This window comes from Aspergillus udagawae (assembly GCF_001078395.1).
Source record: "Aspergillus udagawae IFM 46973 DNA, scaffold_7, whole genome shotgun sequence".
Taxonomy (NCBI): Eukaryota; Fungi; Ascomycota; class Eurotiomycetes; order Eurotiales; family Aspergillaceae; genus Aspergillus; species Aspergillus udagawae.
In genome coordinates, this window is record NW_025091270.1 from 765,897 (window position 1) to 785,611 (window position 19,715).

The 19,715-nt window shown below is 49.3% G+C and overlaps 5 protein-coding genes across 5 annotated transcripts; 2 read left to right on the plus strand and 3 right to left on the minus strand.

The window, feature by feature from the left end:
• Window positions 1-64: 64 nt before the first annotated feature.
• Window positions 65-8,394, minus strand: Aud_008949 (type I polyketide synthase; the record flags this gene model as incomplete). Its single annotated transcript, XM_043293814.1, has 11 exons — window positions 65-1,003; window positions 1,073-1,547; window positions 1,624-1,964; window positions 2,041-2,115; window positions 2,186-2,467; window positions 2,543-5,772; window positions 5,833-6,276; window positions 6,355-6,808; window positions 6,873-7,109; window positions 7,178-7,688; window positions 7,754-8,394. 11 exons carry the CDS (start codon window positions 8,392-8,394, stop codon window positions 65-67), a joined length of 7,629 nt encoding a protein of 2,542 aa, XP_043149749.1.
• Window positions 8,395-9,314: 920 nt separating this feature from the next.
• Window positions 9,315-11,079, plus strand: Aud_008950 (cytochrome P450; the record flags this gene model as incomplete). Its single annotated transcript, XM_043293815.1, has 3 exons — window positions 9,315-9,727; window positions 9,810-10,840; window positions 10,916-11,079. 3 exons carry the CDS (start codon window positions 9,315-9,317, stop codon window positions 11,077-11,079), a joined length of 1,608 nt encoding a protein of 535 aa, XP_043149750.1.
• Window positions 11,080-11,240: 161 nt separating this feature from the next.
• Window positions 11,241-13,028, minus strand: Aud_008951 (uncharacterized protein; the record flags this gene model as incomplete). The annotated part of the gene is made up of 3 exons (XM_043293816.1): window positions 11,241-11,963; window positions 12,031-12,780; window positions 12,837-13,028. The coding sequence occupies 3 exons, from the start codon at window positions 13,026-13,028 to the stop codon at window positions 11,241-11,243; spliced, it is 1,665 nt and encodes a 554-aa protein (XP_043149751.1).
• A 1,599-nt stretch (window positions 13,029-14,627) lies between these two features.
• Aud_008952 (acyl-CoA thioesterase) lies at window positions 14,628-16,284 on the plus strand (the record flags this gene model as incomplete). The annotated part of the gene is made up of 5 exons (XM_043293817.1): window positions 14,628-14,735; window positions 14,819-15,027; window positions 15,112-15,242; window positions 15,436-15,713; window positions 16,108-16,284. 5 exons carry the CDS (start codon window positions 14,628-14,630, stop codon window positions 16,282-16,284), a joined length of 903 nt encoding a protein of 300 aa, XP_043149752.1.
• A 2,677-nt stretch (window positions 16,285-18,961) lies between these two features.
• On the minus strand, window positions 18,962-19,642 carry Aud_008953 (flavin reductase family protein; the record flags this gene model as incomplete). Its single annotated transcript, XM_043293818.1, has 1 exon — window positions 18,962-19,642. One exon carries the CDS (start codon window positions 19,640-19,642, stop codon window positions 18,962-18,964), a length of 681 nt encoding a protein of 226 aa, XP_043149753.1.
• Between the last annotated feature and the right edge of the window lie 73 nt (window positions 19,643-19,715).

Sequence of the window (19,715 nt, forward strand, 5' to 3'; positions counted from 1 at the left end):
GTAGATGCAACATTTGAGAGCACAATTAATGATCAGCACTAGTACTATCTGCCCTGCAAAACACTTATGGCGCCTTCATGAGAAGGTAAGTATCGCCGGCATCATCGATACTGGTCGCATACTTCACGCGCAATCCGTCCGCCACCTTTGTGCCCAGATGACGAACCGACGCCGAGGACATAATGTCCAGCACACTCAAATCCACCCCGAGGTTTTGCCGGATCCAATTGCGGATTTCGATCGAGACGAACGAGTCCATTCCCAGGGCCTGCAAAGACTGGGAGATATCTAGCTCCTCCTCCGGTCGCAGCATGAACGTCAGCAGCTGCTGCCCGATTTCCTGTGCAAGCAAGTCATGGGTCGTCGGCTTCGCGAGAAGAATTGGATTCATGGCCAGTTCGGACAGAAATTGTTTGAGGCCTTCATTGTTGACGGTTGACGCGGTGGTGGCTTCCCCCCCTTGGCTGTCATTATGGTAGGATGCCATGCGACGATCGCGTTTCCAGCGCACTTGATTCTTCGTATCGGTCCACGAGAGCGTGCTGCGCAGACCGATGACGAGCTGGCCAGGATTGCAGAATCCCTGCTGTTCAGGAAATCCCGAGGAAGAGGAGGAGAAACTGGGTGTGGACTGGAAAATTGCAAACTGCAGGGAGTCCAACAGTTCCTGCTCACGGAGGAGGTAGAAGCCGCTCGTTTTCAATTTCTGCAGCACTGTGCTGTTTCGACTTGCGTATCCAATGTCCCCCAACACGCCAATATCAAGAACTGAGGCGGGAAGACCGAGCTGTCTACGATACTGGCAAAAGGCATCGAGAAATGTGTTGCCGGCAGCGTAGTTGGCTTGTCCCACTTGGCCGATGACGCCTGAGATGGAGCTGAAGAGGATGAAGAAATCCAACGGGCTCTCTTGCGTCGCCTCGTGCAGGTTCAACGTGCCACGCACTTTGGGTGCGACCGCGGTCTGCCATTCCTCGTGCGACATTTGAAGATATCCTTGATCCTAGTTTTGCTGTCCGTTAGTACTGCATAAGAAAGACCTTGGTCCATCCCTCGTGTGCAGGTGACTTACGCGTAAAACCATGGACATTTGAATCACGCCGCCGATCGGCTTGGAAGCGGTTTCTACCGTGAACTTCACATCGTCAAGATCGATCACACTCCCTGAGATGGTCTGCACTTCACATCCCTGCGATCTCAGCTCGGCCAACCAGTCAGTATGGGCTGGCGAGGTCGCCGACCGGGACAAGAAAACTAGATGTCGAGCACCGCATTCGATCATCCAAGTCGCTACGGCACGTCCAATGCCACCAAGTCCACCAACCAGAAGGTAAGAGCGATCCGCCCGCAGCTGGAGACTTCGGGCGGTTGGAGTCGAAGGCAAAGATGTGGCTTCCGCGGGCATCAACACCACAATCTTCCCCATGTGCACTCCCTTCTGCATGTACCTGAAGGCATCGCCAATCTCGCGGGCATTGAAGGTTTTCAGCGGGGAGATGGGTTTCACGATCTGATCCTCGAAGAAGCGGACCGATCGTTCCAGAAGACTAGGGGAAGTGGTCAACAATATGTTCAGTCACACCCAAATACAAGACCACTTGTCTTGCTTGCTTGCTAGCTTACCTTTGACCAAGAGCCGGTCTGGTCTGAGTCAATGTCCACAGATCAACGCCGAAGAAGGCCCGATTCTTCTCAAACACATTCATTTCAAGTTTACCATGGCCAACGAAATCCCGTTTTCCGATTTCAATCATTTTGCCGAATTCCGCTACACACTCCCACGAGGCATGTAGCAGCTGGCCTGATAAGGAGTTCAACACCACATCCACCCCTTTCCCATTTGTCTCCCGTAGCAAGTCCGGCAAAAAGGAGGTATTGCGTGAGTGGAAGATGTGGTGGCGTGGTAATCCGAAGGTCTCGGTGAGAAATTGAACCTTTTCCTCATTACCTACGGTGGCGTATACCTGGTGCAGCCTGCCTGTCAGTATAAATGTTCTCTCCACTGAGAGGAGGAAGAAAAAGACATGGAAGCTTTCGCACCGTCGCACCCAGATACTGGGCAATCTGAATCGCTGCAATTCCAACTCCTCCAGCGGCTGATTGGACAAGAATCGTCTGTTGCGAGGCTCGAGTCAGTAAGAAAAGAAAGGAAGAAGGAAGAAGGAAAGAAAAAAAGAGTATATACCTGGCCACTTTCCAGCCGAGCAAGGTCTATCAGGGCGTAGATGACAGTTCCATACACAACTGGCATTGATGCAGCTTCCTCAAACGTGAGCGACTGTGGCAGTCGCACGCAAAAGTCGGCTCTGGTGGTGACAAGTGTTGCAAAGCTGCCTCCATCCAACACCACGACACGGTCGCCTGGTTGTAAATTTTCAACATCAGGCCCGATCTCTGTCACGATCCCGGCGCACTCGAATCCAAACCCGCGCGGGATCTCAACCACTCCTAACGCTCCTACCACGTCCTGTGAACCCATGTCAGTGAATTTCTGATATTTGTGGATTGGCCAAGAGAATGAAAGGGAGAAGGAAAGACGTACGCGGAAGTTCAGTCCCACAGCGCGAGTGGCCACTCGAATCTCTCTGCCCTGCAAAGGTCTCAACGACTCATCCACCCAGCAAAGAGTCTGCAGCGATCCAAAATTCCCAATAGACAATCTCTTTGCACTCGTGGTCCCAGATAGACTAGACTCTTCCTTCTGCTGCAGTGCCTTTGATACACTAAACTTCTCGAATCTCCCAATCTGAACAACTCCATCAGCCAGGGCGTATTCGAAATCATGGTCCATGTGCCCGCTCCGGTCTCGTCGCATGAACTTGTCCATTACTTCCAGCACAGTCACCCAGATGGATGGAGTGAACTCATTTACTTCTAGCGTCGCGAGATCTATCGAGAGTTCAGACCTCAAGGTCCTGGCAAGCCCGAGAACAAGTGCATACCCCGGCTCCGAGCAACCGACCTGAGCAGATCGAGTTACCCATAACATGCCAGACGACGCAAGACCCTCTGCGATGGCCTGGAATTGCTTCAGCCGCTCGGAATCGATGTCCAAGAAGAATGGGCCGTCGAGGTCGAGAAGGGATATGATGTCCTGGTCTCGGGGGAGATTCTCGCCTAGTGAACGGACATCGACACGTAGCCCCTTGGATAAGCAGATATTTGTGACTGTTTCGACGACGGTCGAAGAAGAGAGGATTCGATTGTCTGAGATCAGAAGGGTAATCCCCAAGGATAACGACGATGATGATGTACTAGGAAGAGTTTCCTTAGGACGTGCCACAATGACGGCGTCAATTTGGTGAGGGGTATCATCATCATAAACCGATGCTTCGACTCCATTGAACCCTGCATCACGTAGCTCTTGGTCCCAGCGGTCGACAGAGACAAACGGCGTATCAACACGACCGTCCGCTTCTCCCAGCCACCATCCCGGCAGAATCCCCATGATATAATTCAGGAAGCGGATCCTGGGACTCAACTCGATGAAGACCAAGCGGCCACGAGGGTGCAGCAGCATCTGAACATGCTTCAGGGTGGTTTGGAGGCTGGATGTTGCGTGGAACACGTTCGAGGCAATGATGAGATCGTACTGCCCGGACTCAAAGCCCTGCCTGGATGGATCCTGCTCAATATTGAGGGTGGCGTATCGCATCAATCGCTCGGCCTTGAAGCGTTCCTTAGCAGGCGCGAAGAAACCCGCCGAAATATCTGTGAAAGTGTAACTGGAGTACCGCAGCTCGGCAGCGGATCCTTTTTTCAGCGCCTCCAGTACCGCCGCCGTGGTTCCTCCGGTACCCGCACCGATCTCGAGGACTCGAAGGGTGGGATTCTCGTGGCCGATGGCGCTGAGGAGAGGCGTGACATCGATCAAACTGTGGCAGAGATTGTAGAGATTGGTCAATGCATTGTTGAGCATCAGCACCTCGAGCGGTTCTTTCTCCCCCTTATAGACCAGTTCACTGGCTTCATGCACCTGCATGATACCGGTGCCAATCGCAGCCATCTCAGTGGATTGGATCTCTGCAGCCACGGCTTCGATCATTGCACGTCGGTCGTGCACATTCAATTTAGCCAGGTCTTGTGCATCCTCAATCAGCTCATCATCCCCTTGTTGAGCGCGGGCAGTCTCTGCTTTGATCCAAGCTCGGAACTTGTCGAGATGAGCGGAGCTGCCGGGCGGCAGAGAAGATAGCCGATCGTGAGTGTCAATGATACATAGAACTGTCAATCGTTCACAAAGTAGGCGAGCTGGCCTCGTCTTCAAGCCAAGCGGCTTTATCAGGGTGCGAGAGTCAATGAAGTCCACGTCTGCAGCCCATCGCAGCTGCGCTCCAGCGTGAGGATCTTCTTCTATCGCCTCCGTATGCCCATCATTTGATAGAGGCATCAGCTTGATTCCTTTGAAATTGACCACACTGTGGATTTGTTCGGTCGAGTCCCTTGAGAACCCAGATATATCGCTCCTCACTTCACCGTTAGAGCCAGGGGGACTTTGGGCGGTAACCAGGAGATGAATAGGGCTCGAAGTGCGCTCTATTTGAATCTCCTCGACTTCAGTCGGAACCACCAGCTGACGAAGATGGCGCGGAATTCCCTGGGCTAGTGCTGTACTAATCATTTGCAAACAAAAATCAATGGTGGTAGGATGGAGTTGGTATGATGTTTCTCGGTGATCAGCATCAAGCACTGTAGCGGACGCCATCTGCTTCAAGGTATCGGCGGCGATATCTTGCAATCCTTGGAATTCTGGCCCGTAGTTGTATCCCACATCCCGCAAGGTCTGATACCACAGTGGAGAGGGAACCGCTCGCGGTAGTCTCCATTGATCTTGAGGAATAGCTTGCTTCCTCTCACCCTCCCAGTCTGCTCGCACCTGACCAAAGCAATGCTTGGTCCAAGACGACCCATTGAAGGACATAACGGAGAAGTCATACCATTCAGAATCCAACGAGGTGGTCAACGCCGCGGAGCGAAGACTTGTCATGACTTCGGTCTTCTGCGTATCTTGCAAGATCATAGCACTCGTGATATTTAGTCGTCGAAGAGAATACCTGGCACATTCAACCGCTCCCCTGGTCACTTGCCGCACGGCTTCTCCAGCCATAGCAATATAACCTGCTGCAGGGAAGACGATGTCTTCGTGCACCTTGTGATCGCGCAACCAGGGTACGTTGCTCAGCCGCAGCACATTCCGCCAGGTGGGCTCGAGATCATTCCCCTCGAGGATGCGAGAGCCCAGAAGCTCGTGACGGGGGAACGGACGCAATCGCCATTCGCGTGAAATTCGATTTTCGTACCAATATTGCGCCTCGTGGTGCCACGGATAGTTGGGAGTGTTGTGAAGCAAGGTTCCTTCCCCGGGACCGTACACCGCCGCAAAGTGTGGCTGCAGCCCTTCGAGATACAGATTTCCCAGCGTTGTGAGGAGATTTTCGTGACCATCTTGGCCACGCTGCAGAGTGGCAATGTACGGTGCCTGGATGCCTACCGACTGCAGAATCTGTCGGGTGGGTGTCGAAAGGGCCGAGTGAGGTCCGATCTCAAGGAAAACATGATTCTTGTTCTCGGAACCGTCGAGGAGACGCTCGACAGCGGACTTGAACAGGACGGGCGATTCAAGGTTCTTACGCCAATAAGACGCATTCAGAGCACCGGCTTTCTTGATGACATCTCTGGTAACAGAGGAATAGAATGGGATTTTCGGCTGGCGATCGACGAGGTAACCAGCAAGCAGCGACTCATAACCGGCACCCAGCACGGTCATATGGTCTGGTCATTCGATTACAAATTAGCGACGCGTACGTAATGCCTGAGTGGGAGAATACCAACCGGAATGATAAGCAACGTTGACCTTCAGCCGGCGTACAAAGAGATCAGCGTGCTCTTCTTTGAGACTGGTCATGATTTGCTCGACCTCCTTGATATTTCCCGACAATGTGACATTATCGGGACTGTTCTCACAGGCAATGGACACCCCAGGGATAAGGTGAGGGGCAACAGCATGCCGGCCCAGTCCAACAGCGGCCATCGCGCCCTGTTGGGCATTTCCTGCAATACGCCCACGATAGTACGCCACTATGATGGCCTCACGAGCTGTAAGGGCCCCGGCTGTGTAGGCTGCAGCGATTTCTCCACTTGAATGACCGACCACTGCCGCTGGGGTAATGCCCCATTCCCGCAGTAGATTGACAATCGCCACCTGTATAGCTGTGCATAGTGGTTGCGATAGTTCTGCACTCATTGACTCTGCAGTCCCAGGAGTTTCAAGCGCACCTATATAATAAAGAAGGAAAAACGGTCAGTGTTTGGGATTTCGAGTGGAGGGTATTCCTCAACGTCGGAAGAGCGTACCTCGAATTGTCCATGTTGGCGGATGCGGTAACTCTTGGAGGACCTGATCCATGTCATGGATGTCCTTACGAAACGAGGAATACTGCTGAATTAATTCCTTTCCCATGCCAGGCCATTGAGCTCCTTGGCCCGTAAAGACAAAATTGAGGGTCTGTCCCGATTTGGCTTTTGCTGGTCGGCTTACTTCTTTCCACGTCTGTCCATTCAAAATACAAAATGCTCGGTGAGGGAGATGCTCACGACGGGCGGCCAGGGTGTAGGCCAGATCAGCCGCAAGGACATTGGATCGGGCAGTATACTCTTGATAGCTGCTAATGAGCCTTTGCAGTGAGTCCGGATGGTTCGCGGAAAAGACTAGCAGATGATTCTGCTTTGTTTCATTTGTATCCCGCGGAGACGATGACAACGATGACGATGACGGTTGCAGGGCAGACGCGGCAGAATCAAGAATCACCTGTGGAGAGAGTTGAAGTGTCAGACATACCGAGGTTGGTGAAGCTGACGGGTTTCATTCTTACATGCGCATTTGCTCCTCCGATTCCAAAGGAATTCACGCTGGCTCGCTCTAAGCGCTCAGCGGGCCACGGAGTCGGCTCCTTTGGGACACGCAGTTTACTTTCTTCCCATGGAATCTTCGGATTGGGGGTTGTCAGTTTTATATTTGGGGGAATCACGCGATTCTCCAGGGCCAGAATACACTTGATGATGCTGGTAATGCCTGATGCCCCTTCCGAATGGCCAACGTTGGGTTTGACCTGGTTAGTTGTCAGTTAGGGCTGTGGCTACAAACTTCAGCACCGAACAAAATCATCCGGTCACTCACCGAACCAATATAAACGCCCTCATTGCCAAAGACATTGGCAATGGATTGAACCTCCAGCGGATCTCCAACGGGCGTTCCAGTGCCATGGCACTCCACGTATCCCGTCTGCGACGCCGGTAGTCCAGCCACTTTATACGCACGGCGAATCATGGCTTCATGAGTTTCTGAACTGGGAACAGCCAGTCCAGGGGTTTTCCCATCGCAGTTGGTCGCCGTAGACCGAATGACGGCACGGATCGGATCACCATGGGCAATGGCATCGCTCAATTTCTTGATGTAGATGGCATTGATGGCTTCCGCTCGGGCGTACCCGTCGGCCGCAGCATCAAAGGTCTTACAGGAACCGGACGGCGACAAGACACCTTGTTGCGACATGGCCACTGTCATACCTGGACTCATTATTAGATTCGTCCCACCGACGATAGCGGAGTCGCAATCGCCGTTGAGTAAGGCTTGACAGGCTGCGTGCAAGCAGATCAAGGAGGAAGAGCAGCCCGTTTTTGTGGTCATGCTTTTCCAAGGTGGTCAGTTTAATATGGTCATATGGCCTGAGCATAGCACACGGAGGATTCTTACCTTGGTCCCTTCAGATCATACTCATAAGAAATCCGATTAGCCAACAGGAAATCGCCGGCCCCAGAGATGCGATAGATGCCGTCATCCTGAGTGTCTTTAGAGACGAGATCCAGCCAATCCTCCCCATAAACGCCGACATAACATCCAATATTCTCTCCCCGCCAATTCGTCTGCCCGGCCCTCTCCATGCATTCCCAGACCACTTCTAGTAGCTGACGTTGTTGAGGATCCAACATCTCAACCTCTATTTTATTCATCGAGAAGAAGGAGGTATCGAACTCCTTTAAGCTGTTCTCAAGAAAATACCCATATGTGGATTTGACAGAGCCTGTCTTACTAGATGGGCTGTAGAAAGAATCCACATTATAGCGACTAGCGGGGACTCGAGATCGGACATCGCCGCCGCTGAGCAGCAGTTCCCAGAAGGATTCGGGAGAGGTGATTCCGCCGGGGAGCCTCAATGCCATGCCGACAATCGCAATGGGCTCGGGGATGGTCTGAACCCCAGGCAGGCTTCCCTCGAGGCTATCTGATGGAAGCCCGTCAGGAGTCCGAGGCAAAGCGGCCGGAAGGGTATTGTGGTGAAGGCCATCGATTTCACCATCAAAGGTGCTGCGGTCTATACCATTGGCAAGATGCATGTTGGCTTACTTCGTTGAAACAGACTGGCTGTAATAGGGTAGGAAATGGAGTGAAATGAGGGCAGAGGATCGCTGCCGTCTTAGGAAGGAATATGTATCTGTCTGTCTTCGATGTTCTCGTTCCTGTGTATCGAGTCTCTGATAGATCCGTCCTCCCGATCCTGACTTATACCTCTTTATATACCGATGGCTTTTGCGGAGATTATTCGATTTTTATTGACACCCTGTCTTCTATTGCTGACTCTCAGCTCATCCTCCTTCAAGAATCCCCTCGTTATGGACTCGGCAACTGACTCCCTGCAGTTGGTACTGCTATAGTAGACTACCCAGGTATTTTTGCCAGGGAGCAACATCCACGCGTCCCGCTGTATGTATCCTTGCTCGAGGACCCAAGCACTTGCATCCTAGCGCCACCCTCAGCTAATAAATCCCACCAATAAGTACTTCTCTATGAAATAGATCGCTGAAGGCGTCGCTTGAGTTGGCTTGACACATGTTCGCTCGTTCTTGGCAACGTAAACTCAAGGACGAAGGTAATATCCGGAGGCTCAGTTCTGCAGCTTTGATTGAGTCAAGATCAATTCAACTTGAAGGAGTGAATTCAGACCGTAAAGAGCTAAATTCTCACTGCAGCCGGTCTAGTCATCAACCTGGAAGGAAAGCCGTCGCTAGGAAGACTATACCCTGCTGATACAAAGCAACCACTATGATGTGTATACACATGGTATCCCAGATGATACTCTAGCTCCAATACAAATATAATACCTTCTTTTCTGTGCCCTTATCTTACCGGCTCATTCCAATCTTTTTGTAGGTCAATCATCTGCAGTTGTAGAAATGCAGCGATTCTCACATCACGGTCCTACACACCTTTGCATGTTCAGGTTAGAAGCCATCTGTCCTGGAGAGATTTCACCAAGATGTCTTACACCGACAACGATGCTCTTCACTTTCTAGCTACATCTCTCGCTGTTTTTATTGCCCTATACACCCTGATCCATAGCATCATCTCCAAATCCATTCAAGAAGCCGCCCAGCAACCACCATGGCTCCCGGAATCTGGCTGGCTGGGCCTACGCGCCATGCGTCAGTCTTTGCAAGCGGACAGAACACAGACATTTCTGGCACTCCAAAGCGAGAGGTTCGCGAAGATGAATCGGATGACATATCGCACCAGATTTCTTCACCGATTTGCCATTCACACTTGTGATCCTCGCAATATCCAGGCAGTTCTCGGCACGCAGTTCAATGATTTTGGGCTGGGGCCAGTGCGACGGGCGAATTTTCGGCCTCTTCTGGGAGATGGGATCTTCACAGCTGATGGGCCGTACTGGTGAGTGCGAAACTTCCAAGTTACTCTCTTTTCTGGACTCGACAGGGAGAACATACTAAAGCGGAAATTTGCCTACATGCAGGAAACATTCCCGCGCTCTGCTGCGTCCCAGCTTTGCAAGAGATCAAATCTCCGATCTCGACCTGGAAGAACGCCATGTGCAGAATCTGCTGTGTGCACTCCCAGTCTGCCACGATGGTAGCCGGTGGACTGGCCCCGTTGATTTGCAACCGCTCTTCTTCCGGTTGACTCTCGATTCCGCTACTGAGTTTCTTTTTGGCCACTCCGTTGATTCACAACTAACTGCGCTGCTGGCCGAAAACGCTGCTAGTGATGGGGCGAGTGGTCGGGAGGCTTCTTTCGCTCGTGCGTTGAATACTGCGCAGCAATCTCTGGCGACTCGAGGCCGCCTGCAGGAACTGTATTGGCTACATAACCCGGCTTCCTTTCTGGAAAGCTGCGCAGATGTCCATTCTTTTGTTGATGGGTTTGTTCAAATAGCTCTTGAGCGAGCGTCATCCCCCGAGACCCATCTCCGGGAGAAAGGTGCAGAAGAGGAGACAAAGGAAAAGGACAAGGGGAAGAAGTATGTGTTTCTGGATGAATTGGCCAGACAGACTCGGGATCCCGTCGAGCTCCGATCCCAGCTGCTCAACATCCTCCTCGCGGGTCGAGACACCACGGCATCCTTTCTGGGCTGGACATTCTACCTCCTCGCGCGGCACCAGACCATCTTCTACAAGCTCCGACAGATCGTCCTGCGCGACTTCGGGACGTTCGATCAACCCACTGAAATCACATTTGCTCGGCTCCATGCCTGTCAATACCTGCAATGGGTCAATCGGGAAACCCTTCGACTGTTTCCCGTGGTTCCTGTCAATGCGCGACGGGCGTTGAAGGACACCTCCCTGCCTGTTGGAGGTGGAGCAGACGGACTCTCCAAGATTTTTATTCGAAAGGGTCAAGTCATAAATTACTCGGTGCATGTTATGCATCGGCACCGTGACCTTTGGGGACCGAATGCCGATGAGTTTGTTCCCGAAAGATGGGACAAGCGACAATCGGGTTGGGACTATTTGCCTTTTAATGGAGGGGCAAGGATCTGTTTAGGTCGTAAGTTTCTTTTTTCTCTTCTCTTTTTCATTGAATCTTCGAACGATGCGCCAGATTAACTTATGCCGAAACTAGAGAAGTTTGCCCTAACAAATGCATCGTATGTGATTGTTCGACTGCTTCAACGGTTCGAGGCGATCGAGAATGTTGATTCGGAAACGGAGACGAAACATCACTTGACTTTGACGGATTGCAGTGGGACGGGTGTTCAGATCCGACTGCAAACAGCAACTTCTTAGGATTTAGATATGAACATGCTATAGTGTGTGAACCATCCGTGGACTTTGGTGAAATTCTCGTTTAGGTACATCCGAGGGCAGTGGGACTTGAAACAGAAATAAAGAAAGGGGAAAAGTCTCCCTATGCCTCGCACGCCCAAATTATGCGTCAAATAACACTCTCACACTTCTGCTTGTGTCTTTTCCGGGCCTCCCTCTGGTGGAGGCGCTGGCACTGAAACTGGCACCGAAGGCGTCTTCTTCCCCAAGGGAAAACTTGCAATACAGAAGCCTAGCGCAGTCGCGATGGCACTGACTGCTGCAAGTGCAATAAATACACACCGAAAGGCTTGTGCATAGGCATACACCACCTTCGCCTTGTAGTCGGCGCTCACAGCTTCCGAGCTCAACTCGATAATATAGGCTTCTGCATTCTGCGCGATTGCAGTATCAATGCCTTGGTGGGCAAGGTACTGTGAAAGCGCATTCTGGAATATTGTACCCCCAACCGCAATTCCAAAAGACATGCCCAAAAATCTGGTAAAGGTATAAGTAGCCACCGCGAAACCTGGGTTTTTCCCGGCCGCAATGGCCAAAACGGCCACGTTCAAGGAGGCTAGAAGCAGTCCCTGGCCCAGCCCGTTGACGAGGAGGATAATCACCCAGGCTGCCGTGGGGGTGTGCACGTCGAAAAGGATTAATAGCCCACTGCCGATCGTGCTTAGTATCCAACCTGACCAGACGGCCCATCGAAATCGGCCGAGTTTAGTGATCATAATACCGGTGATGGTGGCGATTGGGATGTTGGTGAAGGTTCGAGGGATGAGAGCCACGCCTGTCAAGATTGGAGACATGCCTTTTACGCCTTCAAAATAGAATGGGATATAGTAGAGTTGGCCCAGGAGCTGATGAGAGGGTTAGTGGGTTAAAAAACAAGAAAAAATAAAAAGGGAAAGAGTCGAGAGTACTGACCAGAAAGCCTTGAGCGAAGGAGCAGATCTGCGCCGCTGCAGCAGACCAACTATTAAACACAGACAGCTTGAGAAACGGCTCCTTGGTGCCATACGCTTCCCAGACCAACGCCACCCCAACACCGACAAGGCCGACAATCAATGGCACGAGTGTGTGGAAACTACCCCATGGGAACTGCACTCCTCCCCAGCTGAGGGCCATTAGAAAGCTGGTTGCACTGGCAGTGAACAGAAAGCCACCAAACCAGTCAATCAGTAACAATCTGGACACGAACGAAGTCTCAAATTTCTGGAACTTCAGCCCGAGGGGCAGGGTGATCAAACCCCCTAAACAGAAGGGAAAGTTGATATAAAAGATCCATCGCCAAGTAGAATACTGCGAAACCGCTCCCCCCACCAAGGGTCCCGAGATGGTTCCCAGCGCTGACGCTACCTGCAGATACCCGAGATACTTCGGTCGATGGCGCAGAGGTATGATATCGGTGAAGACCACTTGCACCAGGGCGACGATGCCTCCTCCACCAATACCTTGAATGGAACGGCCGACCAGCAGCTGAACGATCCCATGCGCGGAACACACGATCGCCGTACCAGCGGCGAAGAGAAGTTCAGAGATGAGCAATAGTTCGCAGCGGCCGAAGATGTGCGATAGTGATGCGATGAAGAGCTGGCACACAGTACAGCTGAGGACATAAGATGTTGCGCACCAGAAGGCTTGAATGGCTGTTGCGTTCAGATCCTCCGCGATGGTCTGCCCGCATCAGTCAATCGGCAGCTGCATTTGAAGGATAAAACTACTGTACATACAGGCAATGCTGGGATCAAAATGGTGGTATCTAACCCCACCACCATCGAGATTATGGAGAGCGACCATATCGCAATGTAATTCTGTCGAGTCGGAGACCAGGCATCCGGTGGTGGTTGTGCTTGTCGAGTAACAATAGCTGATGCCCTCTCTTTCTCAGAGAGGTCGTTGCGTGCTGGCGACAAGACCGACATTTTCCTCCCCCCAACTTGTTGAAGATGGGATATTTGAGGATGAGAAGAATTAAACAGGGTGGGGATAGGACTGATCCCCAGTCGCCCACAGCAGACAGAGACAAACTACCACATCCATGATATGTGACAGCTCTCTACATTTGTTATGAGTACTATGATTTATGAAATACCCATACAGGTCTTGTGAGCCTATCCCCATACCTACATACCTGGTATTTTTGAAAGTCCATCACTGCATGAGGGAGGGGGAATCGGCCATCTCACGCCATACCCAGGCCCAGGTTACGTATGCAGCTGACCTTTACATATTAAAATCTATACTCTGTTGAATCCATGCTAACTGACTTTTGGCTAGGCGGCTGCTCCGCAGACTAAGAAGCAAGCCATACATATGCCTGTGTAGATAAATGATATATATGAAAGGCTACTTTAGGTATAGACTACTACACTACATAAGGCGGGGTACACCGCCATCTAGCAAAGAAAAGTAAGGTATCCGTCCGCTTTGACCCATATTTTTGGCAGGGATGAGAGGAAGTCATATTTTTGGCGGGGATATGAGAGCGAGTCGTATTTTTGGCAGAGATGAGAGATTATTGCCGCTGTAGGTATGTTCCCGTAACGTGTAAGTTACCAACCTTTTACATTATATTTTACCGGGTATAATTCGGAAGAACGGAGAAACAACACCATAAAACACACCCCGTATTTCAGGGTTGCTTGAGGGCATCTTCTTTCTGACCCCTTTATTACCCACTGAGGTAAGGTGACTGATCAGTATATTACCATTTCTGAGGGCTTTGTGCCAGACTAATAGTGTAAACCATCAAAATCCTTGGAGAAGGAAGGAGGTATCATATGGGCTACTATTCTCTGCTATTTTATAACATGGGCGTTTAATTACAGAGTAGAGCTCGGCCGATCAGTCAGAAGTTAATATATTTATTTTTTTATTGACTATCCGCCATCAGATCTAGCTTTGACTGACTACTGTCTCTGATGCTGAGGTTTTGTCACTGTTGCAAAGGACTGTTTCGAAGGGCTCTGCCCACCTATTAGTTTGTGCTGTTAACTCGCTTGCAGCTTCCAGCTCTGTCGGCTAATAACAAGCCGTATTAATCAATTTAATTGCTCCCCCTTGCTATAATTAGGCTCTTATCATCAACGAATTGGGTTCATTAGACTTGACTTCCCTTTTCAGGAAGCTTTTTCTGTTTCCGGGCCGCTTGTAACCAGGAATAGCCCGTACAAAGAGAGTTCGTTAATATCGTCCTAAAGCTTCGTCTTGACAACAAGTAGTATTATGTGACAGTATTACAATGAACAGTCCACCGACTCAGGCAGAAGACATAATGGTCAACAGAGGAGCGTCTCAGTATCGCTAGCAATGACTTCGCGGTTCGGTGGTATCCGCGGTTCAGTGGTTGATTACGTTAACTAGTTTATAATTGGTTGGCGCGTTACGCCAATGTCCCTGCAAGACAGGATGACAACTATCAATGATAATTCAAAGAGGGACATTGATACGAATCCTGCCAACCATATCTGTACCCTATACTTTTAATTCATCAATCGTCGTTGCTCGTAGACGCTTTGAAGATGGCCAAGACACATACTACTCTCTTTCCAACCCCACCACTAGACGAATGCAAGGCGCCGATTGAGAATGTGTTTGAACTGACTCCTGTGCCCAGCAACGATGGCCAAGTAAGTGTAGCAACTGATATGTCCTGGTGTACTAACTCTAGAAAAAAATAAATGGAATTAGGTCTCGACTGACTGCCTGACAGGCCGTCTTCACCAACACCCATCCTCTATGGCATCCCTCTGGATCCCGTGGAGTATACGGAGGGACTCTCATCGCCCAGTCCCTCTCAGCAGCCATGCTCACTGTTCCCTCTACTGTCAACATGCACAGTATGCATTGCCATTTTCTCATTGCAGCGACAGCAGAGACACCCATTTATTACCATGTTGATCATGTCCATGATGGTGATAGGTTGGTGACTTGTATGGTGAAAGCCAAACAAAGAAACCATCTGATATTCACAGCAGCTGTGAGCTTTATTAATAACCACAGCAGTATGGACGAAAAGGTTCTAGAGCACTCCAGATCGAAACCTGATGTTTCAGTGCCGCAAGATCCTGCGGTGATCACAGGAGAAGGTACTGGGAACGGGCTGTTTGAATCTCGAATTGTGGACAGTGACATTGGTAGGTATTGTCGGATATATCCTTTGAAATGTGATGCTGCAATTGCTTACGAGACTTCTGGCTTTAAATCACTAAGTAGATGACTTGCTTCGTCCATCAGACAAAAGATATAGACGTTTCGTGCGATCAAGGGGAACCATATCTAACTCTGGCGGTTCCAACGCACATATATTGGCACTCACATACTTAACAGACACCTATTTTATTGGAACCCTGTGGCGAGTCTACAATCTATCGCCTTACCCTTCTCCACCACCTACAGATCAGGAAGAGCCAAACCAAAAGGCCGAAGAAATCGAAGTGATGGCCAGCCTCAACCATTCCATATACCTACATCACCCACAGGCGGTCCGAGTAGACGACTGGATGCTCACAGAAATGGAGACTCCATGGGCAGGAAATGAGCGAGGTCTGGTTGTACAGCGGATATGGTCCACAGATGGAATTCTCGTTGCTACCTGCATTCAAGAGGTGAGTCAAGGACCCCCTCTCCTACCTCTTGAACTAGCCAACAGTATTGACAAACTACATAGGCTTTGGTGCGGCTGAAGCAACATGAAACTCCGAAGCACATGCTATGAAGATCATTTCTGATTTCGTATGTATGCCCGTGAAGCTGAAAAGGGATAAAGGCAAAGAAGCATGGCTGCAGTTTGTACTTTTTTCTGCATTGCATTGTCTAATTAATATTGTCAATGCTTATTAAGAGAAGCGGCAATGGCGTTCCATCAATAAAGCGTAGAGCTACAGTAGGATTATCACATAAAACGCGCGTCCAAGCTATCGCCCTAGGCTCCCAGCCTGACTAAACTCACTGCAATTAATCTATTTGTATAAGAGCTAATGCAGCTTATTTTCTACTTAGTTCACCCTCTTGTGGATCTTTGAATACCACCCTGAAAGCCATCATTCAACCAAAGCCAGCTACAATGCCAGAAATAGGCCGGGGGTGTCAAAGGCTATCCAGTTCCTCCAAGTCCGCGAAACGCGTTGTCACCTTCTCGAACGCCAGTTTCTGGAGGTCCGGGACATCAGCGGCTAGTCACTTGCCTACAATCGTCGATCTGACCATTGCTTCAAGGTGGATGTGATAAGGCAGAAATGCGGCGCGACAGCTACCAATCAAGCTCCTGAAACCCAAATTCTTATGTGAGAGAATCAGGAGAAAACGCACTGAAAGCACCAGTGTACATAGACATATAGACATTGCTACTGACATATCTCACTATATGAGGCCAGGCTAGTCTGGAATGGTGTATGCAAAACCTTGGATAACTCACACCAGTATAGTCACCCTCACTCCATGGGATGAATCAAGGTGCAACTATGATCCCTATGATTCTTATATCTGTGGCATGTAAATTAAAACCACATGTCTACTGCTATTAAGAATCACCAAAAGATGGTGAATAAGAAGAAACCTTACTCTAAGAAGTCTGTTAATAGTGAGCCAAATCTGCACCTGAAGCAATCTTATGCAAGCTGATCAGAGTAATCTCTCAAAGACTTACTGATTGAATATAATTAGCCTGAATTATTATATATCTCCTGATGTTTCGCTGCTATAATTTATTTAGTAGAGACTGATAGCTTAAATATAGTCCTTATAAGTCTCTAACCATCATTATTTGAATAGGACATAGAACATAGGACATATAGGATTCTAGCATGCTACATCCAAAATTACCCATAGTTTAGCAGTTCCTCTTTATGTGGACCACATTATATCCTTTCTAAGGTGGATGAGGAGGTTGGTCATACTGTTATGCACTTCTTGTGCACTGGTAATTATGAAATACTCTAGATGGAATCTGAGCCAGGTGTGTCTAAGATGGTAATAGAATACAGAAGGAGCATGCTTATCTACTAAGCAGCTAGAGAATATAGTTTATATGACCTGGAGATGTATATAAAGAGGTACATTAAGATGTTTAGTAAGTTGATATCTATTTTTGATAGAATAGAGGCTGCAAGAGAGATATATTCTAAACTTCCCTAGGATAAGACTTAACTTACTAGCTACATTAACAAATAATTTTAAATTGCTTTCTCACTGGACCAAAATAGCTTTTAGCACAAAGAGTGAGTTCTACCTTGGTATTGGGAAAGACCCTGCTTTTGATAAAGCTGTAATGAGAATGGCTGTGAACATCTACTCTGAGGTACTGCCTAGACAGGTTACTAAGACTACCCGAGGGGGGGGGGTGTTGCTGAAGAGGGTGCTATATGCTAAGTAGAATATAGAGAAAGATAGAAACTTATAGTATTTAAATAATAAAGCTAAGGAGTTAAATAAATAAAGTACAGATAAGAATAAGAAAAATAAGAAAAAGAAGGTGGAAGAACTGGCAGTGCCAGTGCCAGAGATGTAGATGTTAAGTAGTGTTAGTTTACTATAAATGGTATGCCTAAAGGAGTTTTCATAGTTTGCATAATGAAGTTGTCCTTAATTATTATTATTTGCCTACTATTTAAGTCCCCTCAAGGTGTGGTAGTGTTGTGGACGACCTTAAGAAGGCAGCTCTAAATATATAAAGCAGTTTCGCGCAGCAGCCGGCTCGATTCTAATGCCCGTTAACAAGGTACGACGGTGTCCCTTGCGATACTGTAGGAGTTGATTCGGCCGCAGCAGCCGTAGACCTTTATCCCACACCCTTAATGCTTCAATATCCTAGGATACTGAATAGCATACTTCGCCCTCAGCCATCGAATGGTAGTCGACGATGAGATGAATGTGATGTATTATCCTGCAACAACGAAGACAAGCAACCCTTAATAAGTTACTATAGCTAGTTTCAAAACACTTAAGGGCCTCAGATTAATATTTTAAGGGCTTTCAAGCACTTTACTGCAGGTTTTGTACTACCTTTCTATAGTTGTCTAAGATAGTGTCTTTTTAATGATACTAGGGGAGCTCTAGGGTGATACTTAATGAGGTGTCCTGTAGGTGTAATCTCATTGCCATCTAGGCAACCTAAGCATATACACAGCCATCGTGCGCACATGATTAGCGCAAATACAACACTAGAACCAGTGACAATAGAAAGACTAGGGAGTGGGGGCGGTAGTAAGGCTTATTCAGCCTTAGAGTTGTTGAAGTTGCAGTTTGCAGTATCTGCATCTTGCTCCTTTAGATGGGTAAGTTGAGCAACCAAATGTTGTAGAAGGCTGTCCATGGATCAATAGCTCTCAAGTTAATGGGTTTTGCTACAAGCTAGGGATAACCAGGCAAAACGCCTTTCTTTTTCCTCCTGCGATCTGGATGAATTCACCCGATGTCAAAAAAGGGGGCAACATAATCAGCTTGGCCAGCTCAACAACAGGTTAAGGCTGACAGCTGGAAAGGAAACTGCGAAGTGGGGACAAGATGAGAGGGGCAGGCACAGCCGCAATTTCCGATGGGGAAAAAAGATGGGGGTTAGTGATAGCCATTTGGGCAGATGAAACGACGGCAGCGACCGGAAGGGTGTAGATTATTTGGCAGAGAGGGGGTGAAGAAGAAGTTGGGAGAGAGGATGGTTAGAACAGCAAGGGGATGGTTCTTATATACTGGAGGTCCTGATGGGGCGGTGTTTACAAGATGGCGTATCGGGAGACCATCCAAAACGACAAACTAACCACAGGAGGGAATTCACAGATCCTCGCTTTACAATGTACATTTGAACTAGTGAAATTTCTGTCGGCCTGGGGTGGAAAGGCTTCAGAGTATGACCGTCTAATCAATCTATCACTATCTTGAGCTTTCCACGCCGACGATCTACGCAACTATGTAACGCAGACCCCTTCTCCATGGCAAGGAGCGCTGTGCTCTTGTAGTCAACTTCCCCTTGGCACACCTTGACCTTACAGGCGCCACAAGCGCCAGACTTGCATGAGTATACGATGTCAAACCCTGCTTCGTTCAGGATATCGAGCAAAGTCTTATTCGACGGGACTGTTAGCTTCTCGTGCCTGTTCGTGTCCGGTTCGTCGACCTCAACCTCGAAAGCATCACCCAGGTTGCCACCCTCGCCGCCCCCAAAGTCTTCAAAATGAACCATATACTCCGGGTACCCGAGCTGAGTGGTGATCCGTGCACATTCTTGCATCATGCGTGATGGTCCACACGAGAAGATACGGGCCTGGTAAGCATTATCCGGGCCAGGCTTTGGTATGACATTTCCAATGTCAAGCCGTTCACGCCTCGAAGTGGCATATAGTGTAGTCTTGTCGGCAGGGAGTTGTTCTAGAAACGCGGCCTCTTCCGGACTCCGCACGGCGTAATGAATATGGCATGGCACGCCTTTACTCTCCCAGTCACGGATCGACAGGAGAAAAGCGGTTATGCCGATGCCCCCGATGATAACAACGCACGTCAAATTCTGGTCGCATTTTTGGTCATTTTCTTGCGCGCCGCTCATCCATTGGGACGGACGTATGTAGCGGGGGAAGAAAGAGGCGAGGTATTCGAGGGTTTTCTGGGCTCTGCGTCAG